At 38.4% G+C, this 14052-nt stretch overlaps 1 protein-coding gene across 2 annotated transcripts in view; it reads left to right on the plus strand.

Annotated features, from left to right (window-relative positions):
• The window catches only part of LOC135479324 (uncharacterized), a 59440-nt gene that overhangs the window by 17632 nt on the left and 27756 nt on the right, over positions 1–14052 (plus strand). Inside the window, exon 2 of one of the 2 annotated variants that reach the window (XM_064759146.1) lies at positions 9068–9175. In XM_064759146.1, the coding sequence (XP_064615216.1) occupies positions 9102–9175 (74 nt within the window). In that variant the 5' untranslated portion in view covers positions 9068–9101. Of the gene's footprint in view, positions 1–8877; positions 9176–14052 lie in introns of those variants that run through there. The other variant, XM_064759147.1, reaches the window with a different exon arrangement.

Below are 14052 nucleotides of genomic sequence, written 5' to 3' on the forward strand. Positions count from 1 at the left end.
GTATCGATGTAGACTGGTTTACAATAATCAAAGCAAATATGACGGATCTGCGATCACTGGCTGCGACGCATGCGTTTTCCAAAAATTCGAACCACAATCAATTAATTAGAAAAAAATCATGTCTATCAACAAAAGCACTAAACAAACAATATATAAAATACAATAGCATCGCATAGAGCTGCTCTTCTCTGTGTCTTTACGACAAAGGTAATAATAAAATAAATTTCAAGCAATGAAGCTGTAATTTACATCTTTTTTTTTTCTAAAAATACCTCCCCGTATAGGAAATAAGATGTTCCGAGCATATATTCTATATTGGATCTACATTACAGGGCTTTGGAGCATATATTCTATATTGGATCCACATTACAGGACTTTGGAGCATATATTCTATATTGGATCCACATTACAGAACTTTGGAGCATGTATTCTATATTGGATCCAAATTACAGGACTTTGGAGCATATATTCTATATTGGATCCACATTACAGAACTTTGGGGCATATATTCTATACTGGATCCACATTACAGAACTTCGATTACGTGCTGGACAAACAAACAAACATTGTAATTTTCTTTTATTTATTTATTTATTTATTTGTTTATTTATTTATTTATTTTCTTTTTTGCTTAGAGCCATACTCAAACACTTTTCATTTTAATATACAATAGCCGCCATGTTTATGGGTAGGGGAAAGCGTAGTACAAGGTGAAAATCAACCGAGTGCCACATAGTCGCAAGTTCAAAGCCATGTCGGTTCATGCGAAATATTTTAAAACCGGCTAATTGGGAATAGGTCCTTAGCATATTGTCACGAGGAGGGGAGGTGAAACATTGTCTTTGATGTCTTTGACAAGTTGTTCCTATGATTGAATTTGGCTGGTGTTTTACCAGAATAATAATGAAGAATATTTCTCTTCTATGATGGCTGTCAGCGTTATGTCGGGAGGAAAGCAAACAGAGACCGAGGAAAACGAACCCCCATCACATGGCAGTACTATTAATATATTGATACAGACGCATTTTATGGTACGTTATAATATAAATAAAATACTGCTGAAAATGACTTTTGAACTGGAAGTACATGTAAATCTAACAGAACACCGCCTAATATCACTTGGGTATACAATGTTATCAGCCACAGTGTTGCAGAGAGATCTTTTAAACAACGATATAAAAAAGGACCTAAAGTAAAATGTTTGTTAGTTTCTAAATCTGGCTATAAAATAACAGACAACATGGTATAATTAGATCCCACTGAATGGATTGCTTTCAGCTTAAGGGGAAAAGTCTGGAGAATCTCTGTCTGTAATCTGCAGCCTGAGGACATTTCAAACTTAAATGCTTGAAGTATTGCAATGTCCGACTAAGAATAGTGATTAACACTATTTCCGCTCTCACTCTTGAACGTTTCTTTTTTGGGGGGAAATGTGATTTTTTAAACATGTTTTTCAATTCCGCTTACGACGTTAAACCCCAAGCACTCACTCACTCACTCAATTCCGCTTGAACTCAACCCTGAATTATCTCCATCCTCTGATTATGTATTGCACTCTGCTAACCAGAATCCGTCGCTCTGTTTAACGCATATTTATTGCTAAATTTATTTGGTATTTTCTTAACGTCATACGCGAGAATTTCTTTTATAATTTTTTTTATGATGGCGGTACGGTGGTTTGATGACATTGCCATTAAGTGTTTTTTACCATTTATAAGTACGTAAGTACGTGAGAAGGTCTATCAGCAATCTACGGATGCCTGGTTTCCTCCCACCATAATGCTGGCTGCCGTCGTATAATTGAAACATTCTTCAGTATGGCGTGAAACACCAATAAGATAAATAAATCAATGAATAAAATTATTTACTTAATTTGCAGTTTAACGCATTTTTTTTTAGATATTTATACCAACTCAAATTCAGACATGTTTGAATTGGGCTGTGAACTTCGTTATCATGGGTTTGATGAATGACTTCATTTTCCCTTGATAGCTTAAAAAAAGCATACTCATGTAAGACTTAATCTTTAGATTATGGGCCATATTAAAAATACATGTTGCCATTGCTGCCTCACAACATTTTCTGTCCCTCTGTGTTCAGGCCTAAATACATTTCTTGTGAAATTTACTCATCTATTGTTTGGTTGTGCATGAAAAAGCGAATGTGACATTAAATACCTTTTTAGGGCCAGGGAAAATGGACGTGACATTCATGGGCGATATACATTAATATACATTAATATGGTCTATAAAGCCCACTTGTCTATCACACCTTTTGACTTGGTTTACTTTGGTGACGAAAAGAATCTAAAACAATATGTAAAGGGATTTTAGATAACGTTTCGATGGTCTTTCTTCTAGTGCTTTCGTCAGTTTTACGTTTTCTTTCCCCTGAAATATTTATTTAACAACTTGAGAATCTAAAATAAGAGAGAAATGTACCTCTTTTGACGCACAGCGCTGATTTAATTTGTTGTTTCCTTTCCTTGAGTGATGGCTTGTTAAGTATATCCTGAATCTGTATTATTCGTTTTTTATGTAAAGTCAGGACTTCAACTCATGGCATTATGCAGGCTCATTTTATTATCGATAACTTATATTCTAGCATGGCACTCGATTTGATACTTATTTTTTTCCGTCGCCTAGAACATGCCTTGTGTCTTTCCAACATCATTGAAAACTGTTGACCGCTACTCTTTGCATGATTCCGTCCTATTTTCGTACTTTATATACTGTGTTGGTTCTTCGGTATAGTTTGAGTTAAACGTCGTTTTGGGAATTATTGACCTAGAAGGTTCATCTTGGTTGACTGCTAGTATACGAATGTCTGTTTCGATGCATAGATCCCATACACTTTTCGCGAAAGAGAGCAGCCATCTGACCTTGTTCTAAACAGAAAGGATAACTGTCGGATTGTACTAGGAAAGCCTTGCATCATTCTGACTAATGGCATTGCCAAAGGCAAAGCGCTTTAAATTGTGTTATCACGTTTTCATTCTTAGTCTTTTCTAAATATCTTTCTTCTTTATCTCATGCCGTTTTATTCGAATTAACAACTGATCTTTTCCATTTTTGCTTTTACTGTACATGGCCTAAATAAGTCAAACGATGGCCTTGTAAAATAAAACCAACCACAGTCTTTCAGATACGTGGTTTTAAATTCAACTTTACCAGAGTCCAATTTTATGCTCGTTCACGCTAAGGCCCATTTATACGGCCGTGGCCAGGAATAAATACCATGGCGACCATACTAGAGGCATACGTCGCCAGTTTTATTACATCTGAGATAATGGTGCGACAACTTTGTAAACTAGGTCCCTTTATGAAACTAAATGGCAACCATTATAGAAGGGGAAACGTGTAGATGATAGTGTCTAGGGACAACGTATTCAGTCAGTGTTATACATTGGTATCACGGAAATGTCCGCGGGATTGTTACAAACAGTACCAGTTTATTTCCGTGTTGTTTTCATGCACATCGCCATATTGGTTCATAGTCTACATTTTGTGTTACTTGCTTGAGGTTCATGTTCTAGTCTCATTATTAAAGATTTCTTGTAGTATGTCCACGAACATGGCAAAGATGTTTTCATGCCATTTCAATGACGATGGAAACAGTAATGAATCAAGATTAAACGAAGTTATCTTAAACTGATGGGGTGTGACAAAATGGTGTCGTGGGTATCAAATTTTCTTGCCTTACGCAGACATCGTCTGGCAATGATGACGGAAACGGTAGTGAATCTAAATTAAGGATCTTAAATTTGTGGGGGTGTCACAACCTGTGCCGTCGGATCTAAATTTTCTTGGCCAAGGTCGATACCGTCAGGCAATAATGACTAAAACAGTAACAGTTTTATATTAAACGAAGGCATCCTTAATTGATGCGGTGTCAAAACTAATTTTTTTTTACCCAGCGTTATCACAGTCTGCCGATGACGATGAAAATAGTTGTGACTCTATGTTGAACGACGGCATGTTAAATTGATATCATAAACCGTTGTCATCGGTACTAGATTGTCGAATTCATAATGGAAACAGTAGTGAACTTAAGTATAACAAACAAAGAAACTAACAGTGAAATGTTTTCTAAAGTAGGACAGTATGACTTTGACTATGTAATAGATATGCCTGTCCAAACAGACTATGCTGGCTACCACGCGCGGTGTATGTACACTTTCCTTTGTCGGTTATTATATACACTTTTATTATACACATCTGAATAGAATGATGCACGTCACGTGAAAACTATTACCTTTGTTTCGGCTGATCAAAATCTTTCATTACACCTTTTCTACAAGGGCAATAAACAGTACCTCCGGATCTGCTGGATCAATCACTTGCCCAGGTACGTGATTCTGCAAGCTAATTTCTCGTTCACATTTTTTTAAGATTCAAACGCAACGATCATATCATTGTTTCGTAAACCTTATGACAAAAGGAAATGTCGTCGCGCAATTCTTACGTTTATTGTGAAAGAAAATTTTGTGATGACAATTGTTCAAGCGCAATGCTTTAACTCTTTGCATAATAAATATCCAGCCCTAACCTTCATACAGCTGTACACAATACGAGCCTGTTACAATTCGTATGTGTTCCGCTTAACCCGGGCTAGGGGATGCATATTCATCGCGTTTAAATGTTTCGCCTAGTTGGATATATGCTAAGTTGCAATCAAAGCCTAACTGATGTACGTATTTTGGTTATCGACAATTTATATTCTACCATGGTACGCTGTTTGGACATTGATTCGATTCATCCACCTGGGATATTCCTTGTTTCTTTTCATCATCATTCAAAACTGCTGAATGCTTCTCCTTGCATCATTTTGTCCTGAGTTTATACTTTATATACCTTCTATGGTGACTTGCGTTATACGTCATTCTTACGTCATTGACCTTGCGTTTATTCCACTTTGGTTACTATACAATCAAAATATGTCTCTCAGTTGTGCTTTATTGCAACTGTTATATCCAATGCTCAAGCCAATTCAACACGACGAAGGTACGGCTCCTAGATGCGGAGTAACAGGTATTATACACAGGTATGAAGCAGAATGTCAGAGACTCTGGACAATCTATCCACATTTACTTACAAAGGATATATACTCACTGTAAACCTTTAGAAACTTACAGTCTAATATGTAATTTAAAACAATGGAAGTTTGGAGTATTGTTGTTGCAAAGAATAGAAAACAGAAATAATCTGTATGCGATGTAAAAAATTTATGCCAGAAAATAATTGTCATTTCAGTTAGTTTTAGCTGAAAACGTATTGATTTCTGTAAAACCTGTGGTATTTGTAATGATTTTTAAAGTTCAGGCAACAAAATCAGAAAGTTAAGCCTTTATATTAAACATCCTAATGTAGGATGTTTACGTTCTATGTGCTGTACGTTCGTTGTACAAACGTGGCCAATCTATAGAATCCCCTGTCTGGAATGATGTCCACAATCGGCTTTTGTTGAAAACACGTAATGCTTGTTGAGAAGACGTAATTGTTTGGAAATAAAATCATGTCGCATATTTGTTGTTTAACTTTCTAGATGTGTCGAAGAAATACAATGAGAAATGTATAACTGCTTTTAAACGTCCCATTTCTACTACATCGCCAACTGAATTTTATAAAAACGTCAAATCTTACGGCTGGATTGACAGACACGAAAGCCATAATCCAGGCCAGTAAACATCAGGCATGTTTTAACTTTCACTCGAGTAAGGATAATGGAGTTTAACAAGGGATAGGGACTTGGGTAAAAGTTGAAGACAAAAATAAAGCTCGATCGATAAACTCTCCAAAAATGGTACTCCGATAGAGGCCTTGCACGACGAATGCTTTGTTAGTAGAAGGAAGAAAACTCCTCGATCAAATGTATTCAGTAATAAAGTATTATAGTATTAAAAGTATTGATGATAATAGTATTAATATTGCTTATAACAGTACAGTGTATCACTACCAATCATGTTGACATGATGATGCCATTAATGGCGATGACGATGACAATAACAAGGACGATGGTACGGATGAGGATGACGTATTGGACTGTGTAAATGGGTTCTGCGGAGAGTGTAACACTGTTGCAGAGAGCAGAACACTGTTGCAGAGAGTAGAATGCTGTAACAGAGAACAGAACACATTAGCAGGGAGTGGAACACTGTAGCGAGGAGTGTAACACAGTATCAGGGAGGGAAACAAAGTAGCAGAGAATAGAACACTGTAGCAGAGAGTAGAACACTGTTTCAGAGAATGTAGCACAGTAACAGAGTGTAATACAGTTGCAGGGAGTGGAAACAAAGTAGCAGGGAGTAGAACACTCTAGCAGAGAGTAGAACACAGTAACAGAGAATAGAACACATTAGCAGGGAGTGGAACACTGTAGCGAGGAGTGTAACACAGTATCAGGGAGGGAAACAAAGTAGCAGAGAATAGAACACTGTAGCAGAGAGTAGAACACTGTTTCAGAGAGTGTAGCACAGTAACAGAGTGTAATACAGTTGCAGGGAGTGGAACACTGTATCAGAGAGTGCAGCACAGTAGCAAAGATTGAACACATTACCTGAGAGTGAAACACAGTAGCAGAGAGTGTAATACAGTAGCAGAGAATGGAACTCTGTAGCAAACAGTAGAGCACTGTAGCAGAAAGCAGAACATAGTAGCAGAGAGTAGCACACTGTTGCATCGAGTGCAACATGGTACAAAACAAGGGAATACTGTTGCAAACAATGGAACACTGTTGCAGATAAGGGAACACTGTTGATCTGACATAATTATAGTTCATTTTGATATCATGTTGTTCTCGACCCAGCCGATCTCCGTACTGCTCTGATCGACCAAGTACTGGTCTTCCTGTGCTGATCGTCTATGCACTGGTCGTCCAAGAGCTGATCGTCCATGTACAGTCCAAGTATTGGTCGTCCAAGGACTGGTAGTCCAAGTAAGAATGGGTCAAGCACTGATCGGTCAAGCACTGATCGTCCAATAACTAGTCGTCCAAGTAATAATTGCCCAAGCACTGATTGTCAAAGTACTCATTCAACATACACTGATTGTCCAAATACTGATCGTCCTAGTACTGATTGGCAAAGCACTAATCAGCCAGTGCAGATCGTTCAAGTACTGACTGGCCAAGTATTGATCGGTCAAGCACTGACTGAACATTTGCTGATCGTACAAATACTGATCGTACAAAAACTGGTTCTCCATTTCTGATCGTCCAGGTATTGATGGTCCAAAAACAAGTTGTTCAAGTACTGAGTACTGATCGTCCAGTACTGATGATCCATGAACAGGTTGGTATTGGTCGTCCAAGTACTGATCATTCAAGAGCTGGTCGTATAAGTACTGATCGATCGAGTACTGATAGTCCAAGCATTGATCACCCAAGAACTGGTCGTCCAAGTATTGACTGACCAAGTAGTGATCGTCCAAAAACTGGTTGTCCAAGTATTGATCGAACATGTACTGATCGTCCAAGTCTTGACTGACAGAGTAGAGATCGCCCAAAAGTTGGTCGTGTAAGTGGTGATTGATCAGTAGTGATCGTCTAAAAACTGGTTGTCCAGTACTTATGGTCCAAGAACTGGTCGTCCAAGTACTGATCAATCGGGTACTGACTAGCCAAGTACTGAAGAGTTTCCATGGTGTGATGAACCGAACTAATTACGGCACTTTAGTATTGTTACATCATGGGAGACGAATGTGATCGTTAACCTGGATCCGACGATTAAAGAGGATCCAATGTCTAACATCACGTTTATATCCACGTGTTTATTCACAAAAGCTGAAGTAAGATACTACCAAGGACATTTTTCTTTTCCACATCTTTCGAGGCCAGCAATAATTCTATTTACAGGGAGTATGTAATTACTGACTGGTCAAGTGCTACTTGGCCAGTACTGATCGTCCAAACACTGACCGGCTAGATACAGATTGTCCACTTTTCAAGCGTTATTGGTGTGGTGCACCAGGCAGACTACAGTACTTTAGCATTGTTACATCATGAGAACGGAAAAATCTGGAGCCTACAATTAGCAAGGTCTCAAGGTGTAACAGCACGTTTTATATCCACGTATCTATTCACTCCAGCCGAAACAACATACTACCCCAAGTTCTTTTGTTAGCCTCTACACCTTTCTAGGCCAGTAATTATTCTATTTGGATACATGTAACTTTAGACAGGGATTTTTGGTTTCCTGGCGTTTATACGTTGTGTTAGCATCCAACACCACCACCCTATATGAACGTTCGAAACCAGCTAGGGTCATATTTTTCTACTTACATGTGTTACGTTTAGATAGAGGAGAGTCTAAGCCAAGGGCTGGAGTTGTCCGTACTTAATGTCAATCCCTGGATGAAATAAGCCTCGTTTGAGTATTGTTAAATGTCCATATGAATAGGCAGGCCATTTTGGCGTACAGTTTATGGAATGCTCTGATCTCTTCGTTCATTTGCTACTAACAGACACAACAAGTGCTCGCAATACATGGGTGATGCCATGTCGGACAGTAAATATCAGGCCCGTGTCATCATGATCGCTGGCCGAAATTTGTATATATCATTTAACCTGAGAACCGTTTATAGGTGATAACAAATCTTCGACAGGATGCCAAGAGGCTAGACTCTTTGATGAAAATTATTACCCTATCAAATATATGGAGATCTAGGATGCACATTGGTTTAGATGAACATCGGATGAGCGTAAGCGAATCTGTCCTGGCAATCTGAATGTGACAGGTGGATAGATTACATATCAAAGGACTTTATAACGAATCTGTACAAATACTACAGGTCTATGCTGCGCTGTGTGTACGGAGTTGTGTGTTTGGGCCAATCAATGAATGGCTTCAAGCGGCTTGTGTAGATAGACGGCGATAAAATAAACTGCGTTATGCTGGCTGGCTCGCGTTCGCACCAGAGGCGGAGACTTCGCTGCGTACAAGGCATGAGCAATACATTCTGAACGCCTACAGCGTCAATCAATGGGAGACTGTCGCCGTACAAGAGCAATAGTTTTAACTGGTATCCCACGGTCTTGCCTGATACGGTCTTTCCACCTTTCTTCCTTGCAGTGACACACAAGAAGAATTTCTGGACACCTTGAACATGAAGTCTGCACTACTGTCTCTGCCGTTGTGCGTCTGTCTGGTTGTATGTGCACTGTTACATGGACATTTCGCGTAAGTAAACTATTTGTATAATCTGACTGATATCCCAACTCTAAAGTAGATTTTAGCAAATTCTTCACCAATGTATGACATTAGGTTGGGTTTGAAGAGATATAGGAGACTTCTCCCGAACTGTACATAGCGTTCGCTTAGCAATTCACATCTTTGTTCTAACTTGGAGTTTTTCAATGCATTTTAGTTTCAACGGAAACACCAAGAACGAGTAAATATATATTGAAGGCGACTTCATTTGCCTCATTCGCGAATTTGGTTTGAACGGAAATGTATCTCCCACTTTGAACAAAGAGATCTCTAAGTACCCGCACCTTTGTTCGATTTTCAAGTAGTGAATACTGTACATTATAATATTTTCAGGAACCAGAAAAGAATTTATAGATAGAAGTCACCTACTTTAAAGCGATAAAAATTACTCATTCCTGAATTTGTCTTAAACAGGAATGGGTCCCTTTACATTGAAGGATTTTGTGATTTTCAAGTAATGACGACATAAAATTATTACCAGAAACACCAAGAGGGGCTATATATAATAAAGTTACCTGTTGAAAAGTGACTTCAGCCAGGGGCTCCCATGCTTGAATTTCAGCCTAAGTGCGGTTTTAGAAAATTTTCCTTTAGTAATTGCCATATGTCTTAGTAAAGCCGCATTCAGTCACGTTCGATGTTTACCAGTTTTTCCAAAATAGCACATATATATTGTGCTATTTTCTGTGTGATTTGTAACATTCAAAAATCGAAATGTCTAAACATTCGCACCCTTTGAATGCGGCTCTAGAAGCCACCAAGTTTACTTTTATAATGTTCAGGTTTATTCCACAAACATACGAGATAAAAAAATTTTGTACTCCCATCTGATAAAAAAAGACACTCTCGGTCACATGGCCTAAGGAAAGCATCTACATTCAAGCATGTTCTTTGTATCATTTACAGTAAGTTCACAGAGATGCACAAAACACAATAGAAACACTTGGATATGGTCAAGACTGCAATTACTTTGAGTTTATTTATCTATTTATTTGATTGATGTTCTACGCCGTGCTAAAGAATATTTCACTTCTACGACTACGGCCATGATTTCGTGGGAGGAAAGCTGACAGAGAACGGGTGAAAACCAAGACCGTTCTTAGGTTGCTGGAAGACCTTCCCACGTACGGCTGGAAAACATCAGCTGAATTCACAGCCACCGTGTTGGTGAAAAGCATTCATAAAGGATTTCATACAGGATTCTTGCCAAGTATCGTCATTACTCCTCAAAATTTTCATGTAAATCCTTTACTTAAAAGAGTTTTGACATACCGTGCAGAAAGGACGCTATGTCTTGATTTGTTTTTTCGGGAGGGAGGTCGGGGTGGGGATGCAATGGACAAGCAACACATTTCATGGCTGTATAGGTCGATGTTATGCTTCAGGATGCTTTGGTAGATTTCCATATTAATATGTTTGACCCTAAATTTGTATAATATATGAACACCAAAATAAGTGTTTCATTGTCAAATACATTTCTGTTACAGTTTAGAAACGCGCCCAGGTAATCGTTTATTAAACACTATGTTTAATAACTAAAATTGTATATGTTTATTGGCATTCTGCTAATGTCAGTCTCAAAACCAGAAAAACAAATGTGTACCTATATGTACCTATGCTTCCCTTTTCAAAAGTGACTACGAAAAGTCGCTTCCTGTTGAATTATACGTTATCTACTCGAAGTAAAAGAACCGGTTTAGTTTAACAGTCCTCATTTTTTTTTTAACTAACTCTTATTGCCCTTACTGCCATGAATTCATGGGCGTGTTCAGGTGAGGACAGGTCTAAAATGGCCCGAATCGTCCCACGCGTACCATTGCATACATAGACAACTGCTCGGTGCATGACCCCAGGCTTTGTGAGAGGACCTGTAAACGAGATTAAGCTGTCTCCATAATGTATTATCTCGACGCTTCACAACAATATAGGTTCATTAAGTCGCTGACGCCGAGACGACAGTCGCGAGCACGCATTCTCTGCAGAGATTACCACAAAACATATCAATTAAGGTTTCAACCAGCTCGTTATTAAGATAGATTCCTGTTCGAGCGGAAAACACTGCCCAGAGAAATTTATTGAGGCTGCTCTTTTTATTCTCCGCCTTTGAACTTGGACGAACTAGGTTGTGTACAACACTGGTAACGTAAGGGTATTGCATCAAAGGGGAGATAATTAAACACGTGTCCATTTAGAATTCGTTCAGCTTGGACATCTCTATTTGGTCATTGCTCACATCCTTTACATGCAAACATCCGCCTTCCGTTTCTTAATCCGGAAATACTTTGGACACTTTAGCAGCAAAAGTTAAAGAAAACTAGACTGGTATAGCGAGCTGTGGTTTAGGGTACCGGTTCAAATCCGGCGTTGGGCATGCAGGTTATTTTTAGATTCACTAGTTTTTACTTCTTGTTAGGCCTTTGGTGACAATAAGCCGTCGACAACGCTTATGTGGCCAATAGGGTTTCAGTATTATGTGCCAGATATAGGAAAGTTCATCAGTTATTTGTCAAAGGTCCGTGGTTTACGCCGGGCTCTCCGGTTTCCTTTGGACATAAAAATGGTCGTCTTCGCAGAAGTCAAAAATCCTTGAGTATCGTCTTAAGCAATCAAATAAATGACTGGCTACTTGAAAATACTATTTTCGCCATTTCAAAAAATAATGTCAGCTACCGAACATTTTACCAGACGCTTGAAACGTATTGATAGTTTAATCAAGGGTTCAAAACTAGGAGCGATCTGTGCCTGGTTCAGCTTTACCCATTACCATTACAGTAAACCCTATTAATGAAAACACCGTTAATGTCGTAGGTTGAAGGCCACTTACCTTCCACCAATATGTCGTGCATTTATATTACATGTTAGTGAGTTTGTAAGTAGTGCCCCAAAGGTAGGTGGTTTACACCGGGCAATCCGATTTCCTCCCGCCAAAACACTGGCCGTCTTCTTATAAGACGGCTGACAATCAAATCAAATACAGCTATTATGTTTTTTTTTTATGCATGTAGGTCACCTACGTTGGATTTATGAAAAGTTGCCATAAAAGTGCAGCTGAGATACATATACTGAGCTTATGTACTGGCATTTGTACACCATTTGGGTACTGATTTTATTCATTCGCCTAGAATTGGATCTCCTGTCATCGTTTAAAACTGTACATTCCTTCTCTTTGAATGCATAAGCCTTAATTTTTTACCTACTATATGTTTAAATTCTTTCATGGTTTGAGTTGAATGTTGTTTTGAAAATTGGCCTGATAATTTTTGAACCGGGACCTCCATTTTTTTTTTTTGGTATCATAAATGTCTCAAAAAAATAAATACAGCTCAGACAAAAAAACCAAGAGCAGCGACGAGAGTCTGATATTTGGCAAATGATCACATGTAATCGGTGAAATACGGCCTTTTGTCAATTAACCTTAGTTAAAGTTTTATTCTAACTGCTTGTGTAAATGTATAAACGCTGACAAATTACACGCCCTGTCGCACCACGGCTATAGCTAAATTAGCTAAAGAAAAATTGCAGTGATGTTAATTGCAATATATTAGACGTTAATGGTCCAGAATTAGTCGAATTACTATATCATAAACAAACAGATTTATATAATGCAAAGAGACCGGGCTACAGCAACAACAGCCTGGGCCAGCCACATGTACCTATACATCGCAGGAAAGGTTGTATCCATAGCGTAAACCGTATTGCGGATATGCCAGTTCTTATCTCAGTAAAACTCTCACTTTTTCTGTTCATTCAATTTTCAGTTTATCTCTTTTTTTACTGTTTTACTGTACGCAGCTTGAGATTTACTTGAGTTGTTTTGACGTCCTGTTTATCACTGACTTAAAACAACGGCCTTGGCCAGCCACATGTACCTATACATCGCAGGAAAGGTTAGGTCCATAGCGTAAACCGTATTGCGGATATGTCATTTCTTATCTCAGGCTATTAATTTTCTGCACGATTATTACATCGGTGTTTTATATTATCGGCTAAAGATAATTAACCACAGTTAAGCTTGACAATTAGTTGTCCATGCAATGTGTCTTAGCAACGATATCAATGTATGGAAGAAAATCTGCGTCCGATTCGTCTTTGATTTTGTACAAGCACAAAAGTTCTTTAATCCTAACTCAGGCTAAACCTTCATGGCATTGAACAATGGGATTCTTATGAAAGATGAGATAGCGTCAAATTTGCAGCCGCACTTAAGTATCTGCAACATGCAAAGTTTCAATGTGCTATATTAGCATCATGAAGTTTGTCTTGGAGGCATTTTTTATTCGTATAAGGATTAGAATCAATGCATGTCAAATATCAGTTTGATGATTAGGATTTTGTACAAATATTGCAGATGCATCATGTTGCGTTTTGTCTCAGAGAGAGATCTTATCTTCACGTTATTAGCCTAACACCCAATTCTAAACTGAAACGGAAAGTCCAAATTGAATCTTTTGATTTATTTATTTATTTGATTGGTGTTTTACGCCATACTCCAGAATATTTCACTTGTACGACGTTGATAAAAATTATGGTGGGCGAAAACCAGGCAGAGCCCAGGGAAAACCCATGCCCATCCGCAGGGAGAGGAAGCCAGTATATGCTGGACTTGAACTCACGTCTACCGCATTGGTGAGAGGATTTATTTCATCGCGCCGTGCTGGCGCGCTAATCGCTTCGGCCACGGAGGAAATCTTCTGTGATTGATGTTTGTTGATTTAGAGTTAGATTAAAGATCTTTTGTTTGATTAAAACTTGGAGTCAGACTGACCTGGAGTTAACTTTCACTTGATCTGCACAAATGGCTAGTGTATTTGAGTTAAGATATCAGTACTATTCTCTCTAAAAGAACA

Source organism: Liolophura sinensis, chromosome 12 (genome assembly GCF_032854445.1).
Source record: "Liolophura sinensis isolate JHLJ2023 chromosome 12, CUHK_Ljap_v2, whole genome shotgun sequence".
Taxonomy (NCBI): Eukaryota; Metazoa; Mollusca; class Polyplacophora; order Chitonida; family Chitonidae; genus Liolophura; species Liolophura sinensis.